The sequence below is a fragment of the Protomyctophum parallelum genome (assembly GCF_964188405.1).
Source record: "Protomyctophum parallelum genome assembly, chromosome: 9".
In the NCBI taxonomy this organism is placed as follows: Eukaryota; Metazoa; Chordata; class Actinopteri; order Myctophiformes; family Myctophidae; genus Protomyctophum; species Protomyctophum parallelum.
This window is the reverse complement of record NC_139706.1, coordinates 15,966,569-15,989,778: the sequence shown is the minus strand read 5'-3', so window position 1 is coordinate 15,989,778 and position 23,210 is coordinate 15,966,569. Positions and strand designations below refer to the sequence as shown.

The 23,210-nt window shown below is 41.7% G+C and overlaps 1 protein-coding gene across 2 annotated transcripts in view; it reads right to left on the bottom strand.

The window, feature by feature from the left end:
- The window catches only part of usp32 (ubiquitin specific peptidase 32), a 105,314-nt gene that overhangs the window by 62,631 nt on the left and 19,473 nt on the right, over positions 1-23,210 (bottom strand). For both annotated transcript variants that reach the window (XM_083773531.1, XM_083773532.1), the window contains exons 2-3: positions 18,303-18,430; positions 1,275-1,380 (exon numbers count right to left, since the gene is read on the bottom strand). In XM_083773531.1, the coding sequence (XP_083629657.1) occupies positions 1,275-1,380; positions 18,303-18,430 (234 nt within the window). The remainder of the gene's footprint in view (positions 1-1,274; positions 1,381-18,302; positions 18,431-23,210) is intronic.

Here is a 23,210-nt window from a genome sequence, read left to right as displayed (position 1 = left end):
GGTCTGCACCCTCTCTCTCTCTCACTGATAGACGCCATGGCGTGGGTGATACGATTCAATGATTTGAAATCGATACAGTAACTATTTAAAATGTATTATATTACTTTAAATTGAGTAATTAAACCTATCTTTTTCATTTTTCTTCAAAAAGTAGGATTGATACAGTTGCATAGCAAAACGATCCGATACCGATTATTTCCATTGCAAGACGAAAAGATACATAGTCGATGTTGCCGTTTTCATTTCGATATACTTCGATTCTTTTTTCGATGCAGTTACTATATCGTTACACCCCTAGTATGGTCAGGTATGTCCATAATTTGGCATAATACACGCGCTCAGTGCCACAGACAGACAAGACAACTTAACCTTAAGTTTATACTATAGTGTAGTAGACATGTAGGTAACATGGCGCTAAGTGCACAACCGCTGCCCCAACAACGGTGATGTGCGCCGACATGAACAGACTCACAGGTAGAAAGACGTCCACTCACATCTGTCCAGTTTCTCTAACTCTATAGAACAGATCAGATCGTTTTGTCTCGATTTATATATATATATATTTTTTAATGCCATCATCCCAGCTCTGTATAGTGTTAACTAAACTCAGTCAATAAATAAATGATTCACACCCTGCCAGCGTTTCCTTCCTTTCAACTCTGCCAGCAGGGGGCACCGATAGCTCAGCAACGGCCACCGTTCACCACCATTCAATTTGGCTGTAGAAAAAGATGGCTTCCTCCTCCACCGACAACAACAATGGTGATGCTGATCGGATTATTCACTCGCTAAGGGTCTTTCGGATCATTCATATTTTAGATGCGCGGTCACGGGGAAGAGCTATTGAGCCACTAAACACAGTCACTTTATTTATCCAGTGCGATTTAAAATGGAATACTCTTGCTTAACCCATTTTGGGGCGGGAACCCCTTTTGGTGTTTTAAACATTATGTTATAATTTAGCTATTGAAAAATAGCAGATCTACAAGCTCGTAGCGCGCTACGAGCTTGTAGGTCTGCTATTTTTGAAAAATCGTGAAAATATTTATTTCAGAAAACTGGAGGATTTAGCAACCGAACATGGAGCTGCCGCTCGAGGGGAGCTTTGATTAGCGGTAAGCCAACTTTATAGTTTTATCATTAAATAGAGCTAATTAACACGTTAGAGGCGCCGTTGGCGGAGCGGGATATCATCAAAAAGACGTTAAGGAAGTCCTTAGCCAAGGATGAGTTATTAACAGCCCATCCTGGTTCCATGACAGTTCTATACTTACACTTGGCCTTCTCTTCATCTCGCCCTCTGGTCAGCAGCACCAGGCCAACTATCAGGTTGTTGAAGTGCAGTCCTTTAGACGAGCCTCCGAAGGAAGTGTAGATCACCTAGATGGACAAGAGAGGGCAGATGTGGTGAGGAGGACAGATGTGGTGGTGAGGACAGATGTGGTGAGGAGGACATATATCTACATATAAGTTGCGTGGCTTAAATTAGAAATAAAATGAGGCAGAACATGCGTCGTGTGCAAGTAGAAACAAATCCAGTACAGCTGCTGCTACCTGTACTTACATTGATCTATTTAGTGGTTGTTACTTTGTATTATTAATGGCGTGCTGTGTGGCATTGCCAGGTGCCAGATTCACGGATGAGGGATATTTAACCTTGCAGGGCAGGTTTTTCCAACAACCAGGACTGCCTTAGAGTCCTGCGTGTAAATCCAGGTCGATGTAACGTCCATGTCAAATCGCCTGGAGTCATTAATAGCGCTGTTTGTTTAGAATACCAAGAAGGTATACTGTAGGTAGCCTTGTGTTAACTACACCAGATCCTGGCCATTTCCACCTCATCAACGGTGGCACCATTTGTCAGTATTTCTGTGTGTGTGTGTGTGTGTGTGTGTGTGTGTGTGTGCATGCGTGCGTGCGTGCATGTGTGGAGTAGTTATGCATGCAACACACACACTGACACACACATTTTACCGTACGCAACAGCATTTTTTTGCTTCAGTGTCAACTGTCAAGACTGCATATAGAAAGAGACCGGGGATCTCAGGAGAAACGGCATGATGTCAGAGAGGTGAAATATGGTTGACTGACAAGGTCGAGAAACCAAAACCAAATCTGCAGTCTGCTGCGTTCAAAAAACACAGCGTATTACTGTCAGTGTGATCTCACAATATGTGGGTGTGAGAACATCTTCTCAGGATGAGTCAACTAAAATAACTCAGAATTACTTTATTGCCAGTACTCTATTGTAGGTCATACCGGAATTGTTTCTGGTGCCACAAATGAAATAAATAAAAAATATTGTCTGATTAACCCATTTAGACCCGAAGGCGATTCTACAAATGACGGTTTTCTGAAAAACCCATGTTTCTATATCGTTCTCAAACATTTTCATGTGAAAAATAATGTATTTGGCTGCCGACCCCAATCTGAAAATATGATGTTCCAGGGACCCTCCAGAAGCAAAGATTTTAGTTAAAAACGTTCGCTCTGAAAGAATATATATTTCCCGATTTAAAAGAAATAGCAGATCTACAAGCTCGCCGCGCTGTGAGCTTGTAGATCTGCTATTTGTCAATAGCTAAAGTATAACGTTACAGGGGGGGAATTATTACTGGGGGAATTATGTTCGGTCCCAACTGATGCATTGACAGGCATTAGTTAGGGGGGAGATGATGAAGAGAGGATACATGAACAGTTTACGTTTTACCATGTGTAAAACAACTAGCAAATACATCAACAGAAAAATGTTGAACAATAGACCTTTTTATACTGTAGGTAGTTTAATGTTTGTGTGTGTGCGTGTGTGTGTGTGTGTGTGTGTGTGTGTGTGTGTGTGTGTGTGTGTGTGTGTGTGTGTGTGTTAGGGCTTTAAGCAACTAGTCGACTATTCAACTAGTCGACTAGTAAATCCACTAGTTGACCTTGTTGGTAGTAGGTACTAGTTGATAAGGAAAATATTTTCTTTTCGTTTTTGTAGGCCTCAAGATCAGCTAGAAGAATGCTATATTACAGTCACCAATGTACAAAGTTTTATTATTATTATTATTTTTACAGGTAGTTAAACAACTAGTCCACTAGTAAACTAGTAAGAATCACTAGAAGTGAAAGCCCTAGTGTGTGTGTGTGTGTGTGTGTGTGTGTGTGTGTGTGTGCGTGCGTGCGAGTTGACTCACTGTTGTTTGGTTTGTGTGTGTTACGTCAGAACTTGTTTTCTGTGAGTGTGTGTGTGTGTGTGAGAGTGTGTGTGAGAGTGAGTGTGTGTGTGTGTGTGTGTGTGTGTGTGTGTGTGTGTGTGTGTGTGTGTGTGTGTGTGTGTGTGTGTGTGTGTGTGTGTGTGTCTCAGCCCAGGGTGTGGAGCAGCCAGCCCTGAGGTGACTCAGTGATGTAAGGCAGAGGTTGTGTTGGTGTCAGCAGGTCACAGTCGGTCTGGAGTAGGGAAGTTCAATTCATGAACTCTTTGCCAAATGAAAACCATGTAGTAGACGTTTTGTACCAACAGAATGCTAGTTCGTTGTCTATTTTCTTCCTCTTAACCCATTTAGACCCGAGGACGATTCTACAAATGCCTTCTAAATCATGACAGTTTCCTGAAAAACCTATGTTTCTATGTCAGTGCTTCTCAAACTATTTCATGTCAAGGACCCCGAGAATGATACGCAACACCCATCTGAAAATATGTTGTTCCAGGGACCCCCAGAAGCAAAGATTTGAGTTAAAAACGTTCGCTCTGAAATAATATATATTCAGAGATTTGCGTCACATTTTCACGATTTAAAACAAATAGCAGACCTACAAGCTCATGGCGCGGCACTCGGTGCAGCGCTATGAGCTTGTAGATCTGCTATTTTTCAATAGCTAAAGCATAAAACACCAAAAGGGGTATTTCCTCTCTCTCACGCTTTCTCTCTCTATAGAATATTTAGCTGTAACACTAATAGAACTGAAGATTGATGAAAGCCTGGCACTTCCTCAAATTGTTTATTCTAATGGTCTGTTTCCGATAATAATGATCCAGCCCTTATGCAAGACTAAAATACACAATGTGGTTTTCTAATTCAACCACATGGCACCATATTTTTACACAGCTATAATATTAATTCAAAAGGCCCCCGATAACCAGCTTTGTGACAAAGGCTGTTGTTTGACCAGTTTGTTCATCATTGGTTTTTAGAAATCTGTCACAGTTAAAAACTTTCAGCGCCATTGCCGAAGCCCTTTGTCAATTGAAGCCTAATTTTGATACTGACGCTTGCCGCCTTTGCCGAAGCCCTTCGGAAATTGCGCTTTTATAGTGCATTCGATCAAGCGACCCATAATGCTACTCACGTTAGCTGGTTAGCTAGCTGTGTTGTCTCCACCAGCCGAAGGCATGGGGGAGAGTATGTTTTGCACTCCGTCCGTCCGTGTGTCCGTCCGTCCGTGTGTCCGTCCGTGAGCAGCTAATCTCGGCCACCGTTAACCCGGTCGATGCCAAATTTTGCACACACACTCCCTGGATGCCAACCATGAACCTCTGCCCCAAACTTTCCAGAACGGCCTGTTATAGCGCCACCAGGAGGCCGCTTTGTGCAAAACAAGTTTTTGCACAGTACACCTACAGATTTTGTCCAAACATCACGCAAATTGGTACACAGTCTCTCTAGAGCCATTCAACCAAACCGGTCTTTCAGATTTCTCAGAGTCCATCCTGATTGGTTAAGATTGGCTTCCAAAATTCACAGGAGTGCTCAGTTTCAAACAAAATGCTGCAAATCATGAACACATCGCGTGATTTCCGTGAAATTGTGCACCCACATTCCCACTAGGCCGAGGACGAAATGCCACATGAACAATTTCAACTCAGCCTCAAGGTGGCGCTATAACTGGCCCAAAAGTGTTTTTACCTCTAACTGCACAGATCTGTGGATAACTTTGTATGCCAACTCCCTAGAGGCCAAGGAAAAACCTTTGCCTGGAATTTTTCACATCTGCTCTTTATAGCGCCACCAGGAGGCCGACATAATGTAAAACACATTTTCTATTATTACTCCTTCAGATTTTATCCAAATTTCACGCAAATCGGTACACATGATCTCCATAGTCATGTGATCAAGACAGGTTTGTTTGATTTCTCATATTCCATCCTGATTGGCCACGATTGGCTCCTACAGTTTTCAGGAGTAGCAAATGGCCACAACTCCTCAACGCAGCGTCCGATTGCGATGAAACTGTGCACGCATATTCCCACTAGGCTGAGGAAGAATCCTGGTGGAGACCTGTGCCGATTGGCACTTTATCTAGTTAGCACTGGATCGTTCATCTTAGATCGTCGTCGCCATAATAATCCATTCTATCCGTTTCTTTCGATCGACTGTATCTCCTATTCCTTGTCCCAGGTGGTATTTTGGTCAAAACAGCGTTTCTTTGACGGCACAGAGACGGCGATGTGGAGCTCTATAGTGCACCGGCATAGATCGATCATATAAACGCTCCGTCTAGCTGGCTGGGATAATCTTTTTTGATTGATTGATTGAAATATTTATTAACAGTTTGTAGAATTTACAGTACATTTCAAGCACAAACTCAATACAAAGACTGTTAACTGTGAGTGGACGACCCAATTAAGCATTACACTTGTTTACAACAGGGTCCACATTGTAATAAGAGCTCGACTGGAAATAAATGCTGGCGTGAATTAGGTCCTAATTTTTCAATAAATGATAGCAGTAAATGTGTTTAAGGTGGTTGTACACTGGACGCGTTTTTCGGGAAACCGACGGGAAAACGCAGCTAAAAATACGAAAAACGTGTCCAGTGTGCAAGGTCCTTTACACAGTTGCAGAACTGCCAAAGTGTGTGAAAAACTCACTGCCAACGGTTTCTATTACCGTCCTGTGTCCCTCATTAGAGGAGGAGATCAATGTAGCGTTCCCTGGCTGGCAGTAATAGCTGTACTGAATTTCATATTGGAAAAAGCAGAGAGTGAAATGGCCCGCATTTCTATATAAAGAGCGTTTACAATGTGTGTTACATTCCCACACACGTTCACACACCGACTGTTGTGCAGGCAACCACGAGGCGAGCGTCAGTGTCTTGCTCAAGGACCTTTGGACATGACGCCATGAGGAGCCGACAATAGATAATAATACCTGAGTAGAAACAATTGATAGACAGGATACCATTGATATGGTTGACTGTACGCCATTTTCCTTTCAGATGTTTTCCATGAGCTTTCTATCATCTTATTATATAGTATGTGGTGTCACTGAGCAGTGAGCAGTATGGGTGGGAGGGTTAAGGGATTTCTCTTTTTTTTCTTTAATTTTTGGTTTTCTATAAAATAAAAATAAAAGTATTTCATATCATAATGTTTGTAACAATTTATAATAAAAAAAAAACAATAGATAATAATACCAGTGAAGGTAAAAACCCTATCAGCGTAATTGAGAAACAGCGGTTTTGCCAATTTAATATCTGTATGAAAGAAAGGTGGGCAGTTAAAATTGCCAAAATAGCGCGCGCACACACACACACACACACAACGTTTTTTCTCTTACTTGAATATGCATTCCGTTCACCCTCCAATACAAACACTCACACAGACACTCCAGCTTCTCTACATCTTTGTAACGAGCTATGAATACACACATCACCAGATTCAGCCGTGTGATGCAGATTTTCCCTCTTGCATGCACGCACATACACACACACACACACACACACACACACACACACACACGCGCGCGCGCTTTGATTGGCACAGATTTCTAACTAGTGAATGCGATTCTGTGCCATCGACGATGTGCCAATCTCACTGTTTCAATGTCAAGCAAAGCCTCTGCTGCTCACATGAGAGGGCAGGGTTCTGTTTGGTGGATCCAGAGCTAGTGTGCTGTTTCAAATGTGGCTCTGCAAAGAGCCTATAGCCGTCTATGAAGGTCGGCCAGTTTGAGTTTATCCTGATCCAATGTCACAAACTGATCGGTGGCTCAATTTCTTGTGCACACTACTGCCAGTAGTAGGCGTTGTACCTCCACTTTTCTCATAGATACTTAATTTGATCATGGAAGTCAATGGGACTCGGATTGGGCTGAAACCTTGCATTGGTGGAATTTTGAGTCATATAAGCGTTGATTTTGACAGCAATTTTTTTATTTTGTTTCAGTCAAAGTCATTTGAATAAAATGTTCATTTAGTTTTAGTCGTATTGTACTATAGTGATCAGATTTTTGTCTCCACCAGGCCAAAGGCACGGGGAGAGTATGTTTTGCACTCCGTCCGTCCGTTGTGTCAAATTTTGCACACACACTCCCTGGATGCCAACGATGAACCTCTGCTCCAAAATTTCCAGAACGGCCTGTTATAGCGCCACTACGAGCTTGCAGGTCTGCTATTTTTGAAAAATCGAAGAACGACTGACATAGAAACATAGCTTTTTGAGATAACCGTCAGGATGTAGAAGACATTTATAAAATCTGATCTCAGGTCAGAATGGGCTAAATGTCATCTGGTCAATCATGTGGGGGATGTGGGGACGTCAGTCTAATCCATACTGGATCCGGCACTCCACTTTGATGTCAAGAAGAAACGTGATTGCAAAGGGTCTGGGCATGATGATATAATTGCATATCATATATCACAGCATTATAGTTTCAACAATGAATCACTGTTTGGGTGACACCGATATCCGAGTGGTTTTTTAGGGCACTTAGTTGCCACTTGGTCGACCCTCTCCCGGCTATAAACCAGAATACTTACTGTCTTTGTCTTTTCTGAATAAAGCACAATCATTTCCAAAATAATCATCTAACCACCATCTAACACCTTTTGGTGTTAGCATCATGTTATGCTTCAGCTATTGAAAAATAGCAGATCTACAAGCTCATAGCGCGCCACCGAGTGGCGCGCTACGAGCTTGTAGGTCTGCTATTTTTGAAAAATCTGAAAACTGTCAGGATGTAGAAGACATTTTTAGAATCTGATCTCAGGTCAGAATGGGATAGATGACTGGATAGTTCATCCACAACGTCCGATATAAAGATCGCCGGTCCAGCGGTCGGACGTCATCACGCTCATGCCACTTTGACAGATACAGAGCTACAGACATCTCCATCAGGGCTGCGACTAAAAGATTATCTTCATAAATCGATTAATCGGCCGATTATTTAAACGATTCATCGAAATCGGATGATGACACTAATTTAGCCATCACCTTAAAAATACATTTTACTACTACTAGCACTTCAAATGAGAGAAGATGACATCTACTGTACCAGCTACGCTATACACAGCCCAACACATTTTGTGGCTTTTGTGTTGTTGGCTGTGTGAGCTGTGTGAGTGAAGAGTTAATCAGATACAAGTGATTATTCGTCTCTTTACGCACTGACACAACTCTCACTGGCCCCTTACGTTTGATGCCACATTCCTAATAATTTCCCCCCTGTGTCCAACTAATACATCTGTCTCTTTGAATCCATTTTGGGGCGGGAACCCCTTTTGGTGGTTCAAGCATTATGTTATAGTTGAAAAATAGCAGATCTACAAGGGGGCATAATTTTGAGGCATAATGTTGCTTGCTTACCTCGCCATGATTACGCTAAAGTCTCTCTAGAAGCATAATTATTCTAAACGAGAGGCTTGTTGAAGTCAGAAAATGAAGACAGAAGTACCGGTATGCTCTTTTGGTCAAAACTCAAGACCATGGAGAGCTCCCTAGATGAGGAGATACGAGGCATTCTTTCTCAGCCGTGAACAAGGAAGTGAGCTGTAGCGTGCATGCATAGCTCTAATGCGTTGCATTTAGAGCCACGGTATGTTACTGTCAACTTCCGGGGCTCGCATGATAGGCGGGTAAAAATATGGTTTGACCCTAAAAAAATTGCAACAAAAGGTTTCTCAACTTTTTTTTGTAGTATTAGGTGTCCTTAATAACATACTAAAAGTTTACCAAAGTTTGACCACCCGAAAGGTGTTATTTTCAAGATGGCCGCCGCCAGTTCTTAAAATACCATTACTCCTCCATTATTCATCCTAGAAAAATAATTTTGGTGTCTAACCCTATGTTTTGGTTATCTAGGAATCCAATTAGCATATATAAATGATATAAAAGTACAATGATATATTAAAGCAATTGTTTATAATGTTATAACAGTGTAATAGGACATTTCCCTTTTCTATAATGCCGTACTGCTGTATAGGTGAATTCATCACCATACACAATTCACATTCTGCAGCTTTCAGGAGATTTATTTTGTTACCATAACAATAAGGAATATATTCATTATTACTGGGTGGTACTGTCATGTGACATTTGTAAAAGCATGGCTGCCAAGTGATAGACTGCATGGGAATATTACACAAATCATGGAATAAATTTACAGAGAAATGTCTGCCCTTTTTTTTGTAAAGGTGTCTGGCAATAATAATAATAAAAATAAGTCCCCTATAAGGGTAGTGGTTCCCAAACTGTGGGCCGGGACAAACATTGTGAAAATAGGCAATCTATAAAAGCTCACAACGCTGAGTGTCTTTGCAGCAAACACACTCAGTCAGTAGAACCAAATGGCCACTTGTCTGGTCTATGGGGAAGATGGACTCCTCAGTGGGGATACAGTGGAGAGAAATGGCCCCTCATGGGCCTAGAGCAGGGGTGTCGAACTCAACTTGGGGCGAGGGCCGCATTGGTCAAAAGATCACTTGATGGGGGCCACAACCAGTTGCGGACGCACGCTCGATGTCTCAGTCAGTCACTGCTATAATATCTATCTATCTATCTATCTATCTATCTATCTATCTATCTATCTATCTATCCTCAGACCCAGCCAGCCAGCCAGCAAGCCACACACATAGTGCTCAGACCCAGCCAGCCAGCCAGCCACACACATAGTTCTCAGACCCAGCCAGCCAGCAAGCCACACACATAGTGCTCAGACCCAGCCAGCCACACACATAGCTCCGTAAGGGAGTGGTTGCACCACTCAAAAAATCTTAAAAAAACTGAAGAGGCTACTGGAGATTGGAGAACCTGATTTGGACATGATCTGATGCAGGACAATATTATGTCACTATGACAGAAAGAGAAGATGGGTCTGGCCACATTCATTCACCCCATAATCTCAGTGGAAATTGGGGAATATGTTGACAATAGTCGACAGCTCTGCCGATTAATAATTGATTAATTGAACCCACCCCCCATATTAATCAATATCACAACATGGAGGTCTTAGAACTACCACCACAGGGACAGACAAGCCCCAATCTCTCAAGCTCTCAAGTGCCCCATAGCTTTAATGGGACATGTACTGTATGCGCCACCTCGGACATGCATAGAGGAGAAGACCGTGAGGGTCTTCTTAACTTTGCTCTTCTGTGCTCCAAGTCCCCAGGGAGAAATCCAGTGACCCCCCACTCCCCATACTCCCCTGTACCCACCTGAGGGGAATCCTAGGCCCACTAAACTCTAGACCGGACCCCCCTTTACCTTCTCACCCAACCCCACCTATCATACTCCCCTCTGCACCCGGTAGAGACTTAGGTTCTGACTACTCTGCACTAAGGCCCAATCCCAATCCACTCCCTTGCTGACTCAATGAGCCCTCACTGACTTAGCTGCGCGTTCATGTGAAGTCTGCGAGGGCTTGAGGGATGTCCCATTTGAAATCGGTAAGTCAGTGAGGGCTCAGCCCCGCCCCTTTATGTGCCCTTTGCCAAAGTCAGCGTCGATGCTGACTTTAGGCTGACTTTGGCAAATCAATTACCCACAGTTCATAGCGTTACCAGTGGAATGAGGGGGATCCTCCGAACGTCAATCATTTAGGTATGCAAATTAGTTATGTATCACGATTAGAATGTCAACAAACACAATAGTGCTTTCTCACTGTTCTCAAAAGGAGACGGAATGGAAGGATATAGGCTATATATTTAATTACAATAATAATATTAAGGGAAACATGATGAGAAATGACTAATGAGCAAAGTAAAATAATATGGAAATGAAATTTTTAAAATGTATAATGCATATTATTATATGAATATTAAAATTCATATCACACAGGAAAGTGTATTTATTAAACTAATAATAAAACGATCATCATAAAAGGGAGGCATTTGGGATTGGGCCTAAGAGTAAGTAGAGCGTCGCAGTCCCGCCCCCTCGAGAGAGACGGAGAAGAAATCACCGTTCATTTCCCTCATAGACTTTTCAAAAAGTATTTATTTAAAGACGTTTACGCCGCGGACAAAGCCAACTCTTGTCGCGACAATTCATGACAATAAACACAATGTTTTGGGCCAAACTACAAAGTAGAAAAAAACAGCAGATTACAACACTTGTTGTTTTTCTTCTTTGTAATTATTTGTTTGGTCCAAAATATTGTGTGTGTTGTCATGATTTGTCACGACAAGAGTTGGCTTTGTACGACGCTTAAAAGGTCTTTAAATAAATAAGTTTTGAAATGTCTATGGGAAAAATGCATTGGGAATTATTTCCTGGGCCTGGCGTCGTCATGAAAGGGGGCGGGACTGCGATGCTCTATAATGCAAGAAATTAGTTTTGGGTGGGGTGTATAATGATGAATTATTTACAGTAGTTTGAGCCAAAGTTTATCCACCAAGCTATCCAAAACGTTTCAATATTGCAATCATGTAGGCTATTATCTATAAACTGACAATATTCTCTGCCACAACCTTCTGAATTACTGAAAATTGTGACTATTAGTTTTGTTGTGTTTTGAGGATATCTTGAAACCTTATTCCAAAAAATATATAAATATTCAGACATTTATTAAATATTTAGTTTAGTTAACTTGAAACTGGTGACTATTTCAGAGGGTTTTAACAGAGTCACAAACACAATATTGGATTTCACAATTATCTAATTGTATCTCTGCAATTTGAACAAGTTCAATGGACTCCTAGACCCCAAAAACATAGGGTTAGACACAAAAAGTACTTGTCTAGGATGAATAATGAAGGAGTTAGGCTATTTTAATGGTTTTTAGGCCATCTTGGACGCCATCTTGAAAATAACACCTTTCGGGTGGTCAAACTTTGGTAAACTTTTAGTATGTTATTAGGGACACCTAATACTACAAAAAACTGTTGAGAAACCTTTTGTTGCAATTTTTTTAGGGTAAGGTGCTTTTTTTTCATAGATTTACTCGCCTATGAATGCAGACCAGCCTCTCGTCTTTGGCGTAAATAAAAAGAACGTTTTTGCTACTCCCCAAAATAAAGGCGGGTTGTGTCCTTAGAAAGCCTACTTTCCTTAGTGGACGCACTCGGAGCCCCCCCACCACACGTATAAACGGTACTTTTAGGGAAAATATTTTCTATGAGGGTATTCTCTGGGCAATATCGGTAGAGGGCGCATTGGAGTAACTAAAAGTATTATTTTTCCCCGGTGGAAACTAAATCCCTTTTTGGACAAAAAGTACCGTTTATACGTAAAATGTTTTGTTTGATATCAATAAAGAAGCGCTATGACGTGTGTACACGTCCACTGGATCCAACGGTTGGGTTAAGATATGACGTTTGTACAGGTCCTACGGCCTGAATGTGTTTTAACCAGTGGCGGCCCGTCCTTAGGCACCACCACCACCCACTGACCTGAATAAAAATGAGAAATGAAGTCTGCAGCCTCACCAGACTAATCTATTTAAAATGAGCAAGGCACCAACATAAATATTCTATAATAGTACCACTAATAGTGAGTAACAATTACATGGAGTAACTCCATGAAATGTTGATAAAAAAATGTTCTACGACGTGGAACGTTCCCGATTGGTTACCGCATGTCACATGTCCGTGCGCAAGCATCTGTAGCCCGTTCAGCTCTCATTTATGAAACAAAAACTTAAGATAAAAAAAAGAAAAAAAGAGGATAATTCAAGCTTTTCGTATAGCTGCAATGTTGGTTGAGTTTAACATTGTTTAATGCAATCAGACAGGACTTTTTCTGTTTGGATGTATGGGGCTGTCAAGGCAAAAGAAAGTCGTTTTTTTGCCACTCAGTGGGCGTTCCCGCATAACTTCCAGGTACGATGATGTCACGCGCATATACCCTCTATACACACGCTTTAGATGAGAGGTGGTCGCATTTAGGCTGCTGTTAATACAAAACACCATTTGGGGGCAGCGTAATGCATGTGTATGCACCTCGAATCCTGTAATAGGTGTAAAGATGGGTGCTCTTTGCTCTGGGCCCTCCTCCACCCTCCTCCACTTGAACTAGGACTCCTTTTCATGTGGCCGACCACACAAAACGTGTGGTCACGTGACGGCGTTGGAGCAAGGCCAGGAACAAGGAGCTGATATAAAATAGCTGATATACAGTTAAGTGGATATAAAACAAATACAAAAAAAGACTAGCGTTAGCCAAGACTTAACCCATACTGGGTGGGAATTCCTTTAGGTGTTTTAAAACATTTTGTTATACTTTAGCTATTGAAAAATAGCAGATCTACATGAGCTTGTAGATCTGCTATTTTTTAAATGTGAAATCTTTGAATATTTTCATGTTCATGTTCATGTTCTTTCACAGCGAACGTTTTTAACTCTAAATATTTGCTGGGGTCCTTAAAACAACATATTTTGCATCTGGGGGGGGTCGGTGGCCAATTACATATCATTTGTGGGGTCCTTGACATGAAATATTGAGCACCACTGATACAGACATGAGGTTTTTCAGAAAATTGTCCTGATTTAGAATTTTGACGTCAGGCCTAAATGGGTTAATCTTAATCAACATACAGGGACTTGAAGTATGTAGTAGATACGTTAATAATTCTTGAATATTCATTCGTGCATAACGCCAGTGTCTCGCACAGAATGAAGAACTTCGCCAATCATGCCAGTAAATCTTCTCCGTCTTCTGTCTAGGTCAGGTTTTGTCCCTTTGTTACTCAAACTCAACTTCCTGGACGCTGGGTGGGTTTTTAATGTCAAAAACACATTTATTGAGAAAGCAATTACTTATTTGTTGACACGCTGTCACTGTTTTAACATTAAAAAAAACTGGAATTAAAAGGAAGGAAGGCACTAAACTGCAACTATATCTCTCCCTAATTCTCATTTTTTTATGTTATATTCGATCATTCATTCACAGAATCATATTATGCTATGAATGTGTTTTTCTCTTGCCGTTTTCTAGGAAAATGTCAGGAAAAGTGGGTTCAGTAATCAGTGAAAGGAGCAGAAACAGCTGGTCTAGCCCATTTTGACCTACAAGCTCGTAGCGCGGCACCAAGTGCCGCGCTACGAGCTTGTACTGTATATTTACTGCTATTGTACTGCTATTTATTTTTTTAATCGTGAAAATGTGGCGCAAATCTTTGAATATAATGCTTTCACAGCGTTTAACGCTTTTAACTCATATCTTTGCTTCTGGGGGTGGTCCCTGGAACTACATATTTTCAGATGGGGGTCCGCAGCCAAATACAGATAATTCTGTGGGATCCTTGACATGAAAAAGGTTGAGCACCACTGATATAGAAACAGTGTTTTTCTGAAAACTGACAGGATTTAGAAGGCATTTGTAGAATCGTCCTCAGGTCTAAATGGGCTAGGGCAGTGTTTGGTTCTCAACCTTTTTTGGCCGCGACTTCCCCCAAATAAACATATTTGAACTTGGGACCCCCCCCCCCTGACATCCACTTATCCACATCTAATTATAGGAGTTGATGCATTACATTTAGTTTGACTCAGTTCCAGTTCCACAGATAAATATTGTGGAAATAATCTCTTTCTTATACTATTTGACAATTTGGCCAATGTTTGACCAGTTTGTTGATTACTTTTGAATGCAGTAATGGTCTTTTTTCGTTGGTATTAAAAAGGTCTTAAAAGTCCTTTCACCGTCATCTGGGGATCCCCCAAAACATCATGTGGGGTTCCCCCTGGGGGTTCCCGACCCACATGTTGGAAACCCACACTGGGGCATACTCCAATCATGCCAATCCGTCTGAGGCAGAGTTTGTTGCTTGATTAATCCCGTCACTGGCTTAAATTAAATCCTCCTAATTGGATGTGTTGGTGTGTGGAATGGTATCTTTCTGCTCAAATCTACTTCACTATTAAAATTTTAAATACATCTTTATAAGACCTTAATCTTTGGGGGGGGGGGGGGGGGGGGAAGAAACAATAATTCATACATTATGAATTAATAACCAGCTGCTGCCTTATATCTCCAGAATTGTGCTATTAAATGTAAATATCTGTGTCTATCTGGAATTATCGTGTGTGGAAACAGCAGGATGTGTCCAGGTGACTCTGGAACTGTGAGTGTCGCCTTTGCCTACTACAAATGGAACCAAAGGACCCTTTTCTCAAAATAAACTCTAGACTCTAGACTGTACAAATGGACTGTTTCTGTTATGGGTCCATTTGGTTGTAGCCTACCCCGCGCCGACCTCGGGGGCGACCCCCTGTATCCACGGACCCCCACACAGACTACTGCGGACCCCCGCGGAGGTCGGCGCGGAGGTCGGCGCGGGGGTCCCCGAGGTAGTCTGTGATGCGTGTCGTCATGCCGTTGAGTTAGTGACTCTTCATGGCGGCTAGAGGCAAAAAAGTAAGTGGTTGCCTAGAGACGAGGCAGCCAATGACAAATAGGTCAATACGGCAGCCAATGAGAAGATAAGTCGCACTACCAACCCGATAGAATGTAGCCCAGTCATAAAAAGAAAACATCTCTCGCTCTCTCTGAGAACAACAATGCCTTTCAAGGGATGGACAGAAATCAACACGATTTTTTGATTTTAGGAAGAAAGAAAAATCTAAATGAAAGAAAAAAAAAAGATACACTTCGTATGCATCTCAACAGACAAATTGAACCTGGCTCGTCTTTGAACTATAGGCTGTGGCGGCCATTTGAAGAGGTCTCCTCCGACCACAGTGGTGTCCTTACATCCACACTACACCACTGACACTGGACTATAACAGCTGCCATGGTGACGAGAAGAAGAGATGGGAGGGGAGAAAGAAAGGGATAATACTTGACCTTATAAGTTACTAGACGGGTGCACCGGGCTGTAAGAGTGCCGAGTCGGTAAAGGATGGAAGTTGGAGATCCACGCTCCGCCTGGCTATATGCAATACCGTGTCAGAGAACCCGTTCCACCCGTCTGTCCGTTGTCCCTTTTATGCCCATAATATATGGAGATTTATGTATCTGTGTCGTAGAACGGGCCAGCTCCATATATGGACCGGGCACTGACTGCACTCCCTGCGGGGGTGTGGAACGCGCGTGTCGAATTTGAAGTTGGTTCTCGAGTTACGTGGATTTCAGACGTAAACACTGACGTATGCACAGAGACAGAGTGCATTTCTAGATAGATTATAAAATACGTATAATAATACGTTATGATGATTATTGTTATAGCATTGTGTGTATTATGAGTGCTTATGAAATAATAATACTGTCCTATAAGAATATATATTTTTATTTTTAGTTATCCAAGTCCTGTCATGTAATCATACCTGCAACAACAGAGCACTCAACCAAACTGTGCCGTTAGCTTCCTGTGGGGGGGTTTCAATTACATTACATTATACATTTAGCCGGCGCTATTAGTCCAGAGAGTGTCTGTTTGCGTTGCTTATACACGCATGTAGCTGCGATTAGGCATTCAACCTTCCATTAGAGAGGATGAATCTTATTCTGATTCCAATTATACTAATTCGCCCACTGCTGCCAATTACATTTCATATATATAGCGGCTATCCAAAGAGCTGATAACAGTAGATAGAATAACTCATAATAATTATACCAGTAAGATGCCCTGATATGAGGGGTGTCAGTCAGTCAGAGTGTGTGAGGGTGTCAGTCGACTGTGTTGTTTTCAGAGAGTGCCAAGCTTTTTGTTGTGTAAAAAGCTCTATATTATGGCGTTGGAATATTTGGAGAGTGCAAGAAGAAACTTCGTTGAATATATATTCTTTCAGAGTGTCTAACTCAAATCTTTGCTTCTGGGGGTGCCCCTGGAACAACATATTTTTCAGATAAATAAATTATATATAAGTTATATTTATATATAATTCATATAAATTCATTCATATAAGTTTCGGGGTGCTTGACATGAAAAAACCTTGAGAACCACTGACATAGAAACATAGGGTTTTTCCTGAAAACTATCAGGATTTAGAAGACATTTATAGAATCGTCCTCGGGTCTAAAAATGGGTTAAACAAACCAGAAATATTGATTCAGGGGAGAGTGTGGGTCTTTTTCGTGCGGTGCTAGCCTGTTTGTAGCCAAATAGGTGGCTATAACAGTCACAGATACAGTAGCACTCGGCTGGATGTGTGGCTCATATTTGAGAAGAGGAAGAGGAGTGTATCAGCCTCAGAGACCCCCCCCTCCCCCCCTTCCTGTACTGAGAGGCCATCAAAGCCGCAGGCTATCTTCCCTCACATGCTGTAATATTAAGCTGCTAAAGTAAGTTGAAAAGTTAACCCATTCTGACCTGAGATCAGATTAAAAAAATGTCTTCTACATCCTGACAGTTTTCTGAAAAAGCCATGTTTCCGTGTCAGTCGTTCTTCGGTTTTTCAAAAATAGCAGACCTACAAGCTCGTAGTGCGCCACTCGGTGGCGCGCTATGAGCTTGTAGATCTGCTATTTTGCAATAGCTAAAGCATGACATAATAAACACCAAAAGCGGTTCCCGCCCAAACTAATTAATCAAAACGTCAAGTCCACTATTCTAAACCTGCCTGCAGAACCTTTTATGCCTGCAGCATGGCCAACTGGCATGGCGTCATGTCATTTGTGTGTGTGTGGGCTAGGGCATTCACTTCTAGTCATTTTGACTATAGTTCACTAGTTGCCTAGTTTACTAGTCGACTAGTTGTTTAACTACCTATTATGTAAAAAATAATAATTGTACATTTAAAAACGGTGTACATTGGTGACTATAACTATAATCTACCTAATCTTGAGGCCTACAAAATTGGGGGGGAAAAAAACCCATTTTGACCTGAGATCAGATTCTAAAAATGTCTTCTATATCCTGAAAGTTTTCTGAAAAAGCTATGTTTCTATGTCAGTCGTTCTTTCGGTTTTTCAAAAATAGCAGACCTACAAGCTCGAGCTTGTAGGTCTGCTATTTTTCAATAGCTAAAGCATGACATAATGCTAACACCAAAAGGGGTTCCCGCCCCAAAATGGGTTAAAGCCCTAATGGGTGGTTGTGAGGAGGTTGAACATCACTGCAGGAAACCTTGTTGAGGTGGAGGTGTGTATGTATCAAGTTTGTGCCTTGCGAGGGTTGTGTGTCTGTGAGCATGCATAATGTGCAGTGTGTGGTTTCTGAACATACCTCGGCGACTTTAGGAGGAACTCCATCTCCCAGCACCTCCCTGTAGAAGCACTGCTGGGTCATGTAATAGGAAAGGCCACTGGTTCTCTTGAAGGCATCCTTCAGCCTCTTCAGTTCCACATCGGTGACTAGAGAGAGAGATGGATAGATAGAGAGAGAGATAGTGTCGGTTGGACGCAGTGTTTAGTCTTCGTCGACTAAAACGAAGACAGATTTTTTTTCCGTCGACTACCTTTTTCCACTGACGAAAACTACATGCAAACTACCGGTACATGAAAACTAAGCTTTGATGACTAAAACTAAGACTAAATACAAATGACGATTTCGTCAACAAATAAAAACTAGATAAAGTGCCAATCGGCACAGGTCTCCACCAGGATTCTTCCTCAGCCTAGTGGGAATATGCGTGCACAGTTTCATCGCAATCGGACGCTGCGTTGAGGAGTTGTGGCCATTTGCTACTCCTGAAAACTGTAGGAGCCAATCGTGGCCAATCAGGATGGAATATGAGAAATCAAACAAAGCTGTCTTGATCACATGACTATGGAGATCATGTGTAGCGATTTGCGTGAAATGTGGATAAAATGTGAAGGAGTAATAATAGAAAATGTGTTTTACATATGTGGGCCTCCTGGTGGCGCTATAAAGAGCAGATGTGAAAAATTCCAGACAAAGGTTTTTCCTTGGCCTCTAGGGAGTTGGCATACAAAGTTATCCACAGATCCGTGCAGTTAGAGGTAAAAACACTTTTCGGCCAGTTATAGCGCCACCTTGAGGCTGAGTTGAAATTGTTCATGTGGCATTTCGTCCTGGGCCTAGTGGGAATGTGGGTGCACAATTTCACGCAAATCACGCGATGTGTTCATGATTTGCAGCATTTTGTTTGAAACTGAGCACTCCTGTGAACTTTGGAAGCCAATCTTAGCCAATCAGGATGGAGTCTGAGAAATCTGAAAGACCGGTTTCGTTGAATGGCTCTAGAGAGACTGTGTACCAATTTGCGTGATGTTTGGACAAAATGTGTAGGTGTACTGCAGTGATGTAATTAGGTTTCCAATGTAATGAGTCCCAGGATGCAGGGATGGTCTTGTAGATGAGTCCCAGGGACATTTGATGAGTCCCACTTCAGCAACGTTTTGTCAGTCACATTTTGTCATTTTTACAAATTGCAGCATTAAACTATCATTTCATTTTTGATTGTTATAATGTGGTTATATTCATGTAGAAATGTATGAAAGAAGTGAATACATTTCCAAATCTGAAAACTTTAATATTTGCAAAGATGTTTGCAACAACAGTGCAAAGTATGCAAACAGAACAACACAACAGTGCAACGTATGCAGAACAGTAAATAATATAATGGCACCAAAATAATGTAAAATATATAAATAATAATAATAATGTGGTGCAATCAGTGAGCTTAAGTATGGTGCATTTAATGCACTGCAGCACAGCTCATTTAAAGTGACTCATTGTCTGTTTGTGAATCGGGTCTGCTTGTCACGCTAAAACATGTTCCCCTAAATATTTCTGTCGGAGGCAGCGCGGTTTAGTTGAGAGAGTTGCGACATCTCCGTTCACTGCTTATTCGTGGGGCTGCAACGGGCTGCAAGCGTCACTGATCAGTCAATTGTCGTCACGCTCTCTCTAAACGGCTCTAGTCTACTCTAGAGGCTGCGCTCGGAGCGCTCCGCTCCCCGGTCAGAGCTCGCCTGAGCAACATGGCGGCGCGCTGTGTTGACAATGTAGTTACAACAAATTAGTGGTTCTACAACGATTTCTACATGGATTTTATTTTTTATAACATAGGATGAGGTCGGATGGGGGCATACAAAATGATCGTTTCCGTAGATTATTGTTTTACCGCATTTTTTCCCCCCGCGATTTCTTTTCAGTGGGAGTACAGTAGTGCATCCCATGGACGCACAGGTTGATGGTCTATTGCGTCCCAAAACTATAAAGTGCGTTTTTGGACGCAAAACGCACCCTAGTTACATCACTGGTACTGTGCAAAAACTTTTTTTGCACAAAGCGGCCTCCTGGTGGCGCTATAACAGGCCGTTCTGGAAAGTTTGGGGCAGAGGTTCATCGTTGGCATCCAGGGAGTGTGTGTGCAAAATTTGGCATCGACCGGGTTAACGGTGGCCGAGATTAGCTCCTCACGGACGGACGGACGGACACACGGACACACGGACACAGGGACGGACGGAGTGCAAAACATACTCTCCCCCTAGGCCTTCGGCCTGGTGGAGACAACTACACTAAAATATTAGGAAGGGACTGTTCCATTTTCTCCCGAAAACTGAATTTCAGCCCAGATTAGGGCCAATTCCGCAATATTCCACGTTTTATTCCAATTCCGTTTTTATTGGTCATTTCCGCGATTCCGTCCGCGATTCCGTTAACACGGATTTCATATGGCAGGCCTCATGGCTCGGCAAGGCTACTTATAGGAGGGGCTGGCACCCCTCAAAAAAACCTATCTGACAAATCCGCTGAGCCAGTGATAATGGTGGGGCTAGTGATCTTGATAATCCCCAGGGCAGTGGCAAATTTCCCTTAGTGTCTACCCCTGGTAAAGTGACTTCCATCGAAGGCCGATCCAAAACCACCTCACTACAGGAGGGGGACTTATGAGGACATGCACAACTCTCTTCAAAAAGGAAAGGCTCAACTCAAGTTGACACTAGTCTGAGGGGGTTGGTGTGTGAATTGGTGTTAAACTTGTTTTCTATGAGTATCCTTTTTGGTATTGTGGATTTTGTGAGTTAAAATGAGATAATACTGATGACTCCATATATGATGTTCTGTATGATGTTTATTATAATGAATGTAATTTAATTAATAATGAGACATGGGGGCCTGGGCCGTGGCTCAGCGGTCCAGGCACCTTGGCTGGTAATACAGTCTGGCAGTGTGCCGCGGGTTCGACTCCCGATCCCGACAGCCTTTACTGCACCCCCCTCATCTATCTCCCCAATTCAAGTCAGCCCACTGTTTGTCCCTCCATAAAAACTAGGGGAAAGCCACAAAAAAAACCCATAAAAAGAATAAAAAAAAAAAAGAATAATACAAAACATAACAATAATGAGACATGGCTGTATGGTCTTTTTAATTAATCAGAAATGCTATTTAAATCATGTCATTTCCGCTTTCATGTAAATTCCGACACTGACGAAGAAGGCCTGCTGAAAAAAACGTGTCCGTCTGGTTTGACTAGTGCTGCTGTGGATCCTAAACTTTAATTAAACAAGACTCCTACTATTACTGAGGCGAGAGTGCCAGATTTGATTGTCTTTCTGCAGGACATGCACACCAACACACACACACACACACACACACACACACACACACACACACACACACACACACACACACACACACACACACACACACACACACACACACACACACACACACACACACACACACACACACACACAGTACACCTGTGGCCTGGCTGGCTGTCAGAGACGCCTGTGTGGACTTTAGGAGTACAATCATAATGTTCTTTCTAATCTCTAAACCATAATCTTAACCACAACCTAGAGATGACTTTTAGCAGGAGCTGCTGTAAAGTCAGGACTCGTGCGTCATTTATACTCCGTTGAACGATGGTGTCGCTTGCTGAAAATAGCCAATATAGAAAGCTTGCTTGCTTGTAGATCATCTAATGTATTTCCACCGAGTGTATGACAAAGCAAAAGAATCAGGCTTTAGAATTAAAATGTGCTATTAGTGACCATTATGATCCTTTTATTATTCCAATTGTTTTTTTTGTTTCGTTTTGTTTTTGTTCTCAGTTTTCATTAACATTTTTTATAACATACATCACATACAATCTCACACACACATGATATTGCACTTGCACTTGTATAAACAAAACAAAACAAAAGTACCTAAATAAGACATATATGACAATATAGACAATAATAAATACAATAAATAAAACATTTGTGTAGTTCTTTAGTTTTTTTCAGTTCTGTTTCTTTCCTCTATTCCAAATTGTTAATCCAGTAGCACTCCTCTGAACAGATGTGGGTTATAGAGCTAGTATAACCGCCTCATCTTGAAGCACTCACACTTTGATTGTGCGGTTAAAACGCAGAAGGAATATATTGCTTTTAGACTTAAATAAAATACCATAAAAAATAGCAGATCTACAAGCTAATATCATACGATATTCGTGAAAATGAGGCGCAAATTTGGAATATATATTCCAAAGCGAACATTTTTAACTCAAATCTTAGCGTCTGGGGGGGTTCCTGGAACAACATATTTTTTATTATTTTTTTCCCGATGCTGTCGGCCTCAAGATCAGGTAGATTATAGTTAGTCACCAATGTACACAGTTTTTAAATGTACAAATATTTATTTCCAACAAAGAAAATAACTATTATATAATAGGTAGTTAAACAACTAGTTGACTAGTAAACTAGGCAACTAGTCAACTAGTAAAAATGACTAGAAGTGAATGCCCTATGCTGTATTATACAGTCCCGTGCATGGTGGACAGACACTGGCAGTTTCAGAAAAGCTCTATAATATTTCATTATGGCCTTGAATAATAAACCTGTTAAGTTAACGCTTGACATTATCGCATTCAGGGCGGCGGGAACCCCTTTTGGTGTTTTAAAGCATTATGTTATGCTTTAGCTATTGAAAAATAGCAGATCTACAAGCTCATACGAGCTTGTAGGTCTGAAAAATCGTGAAAATGTGTCTCAAATCTGGAATATATATTCTTTCAGAGCGAACGTTTTTAACTCAAAGACTTTGCTTCTGAGGGGTTCCTAGGAACAACATATTTTCAGATGGGGGGTCCATCAATACATATATTTTTCGGGGTTCTTGACATGAAAATGTTTGAGAACGACTGACACAGAAACATAGGGGTTTTCAGAAAAC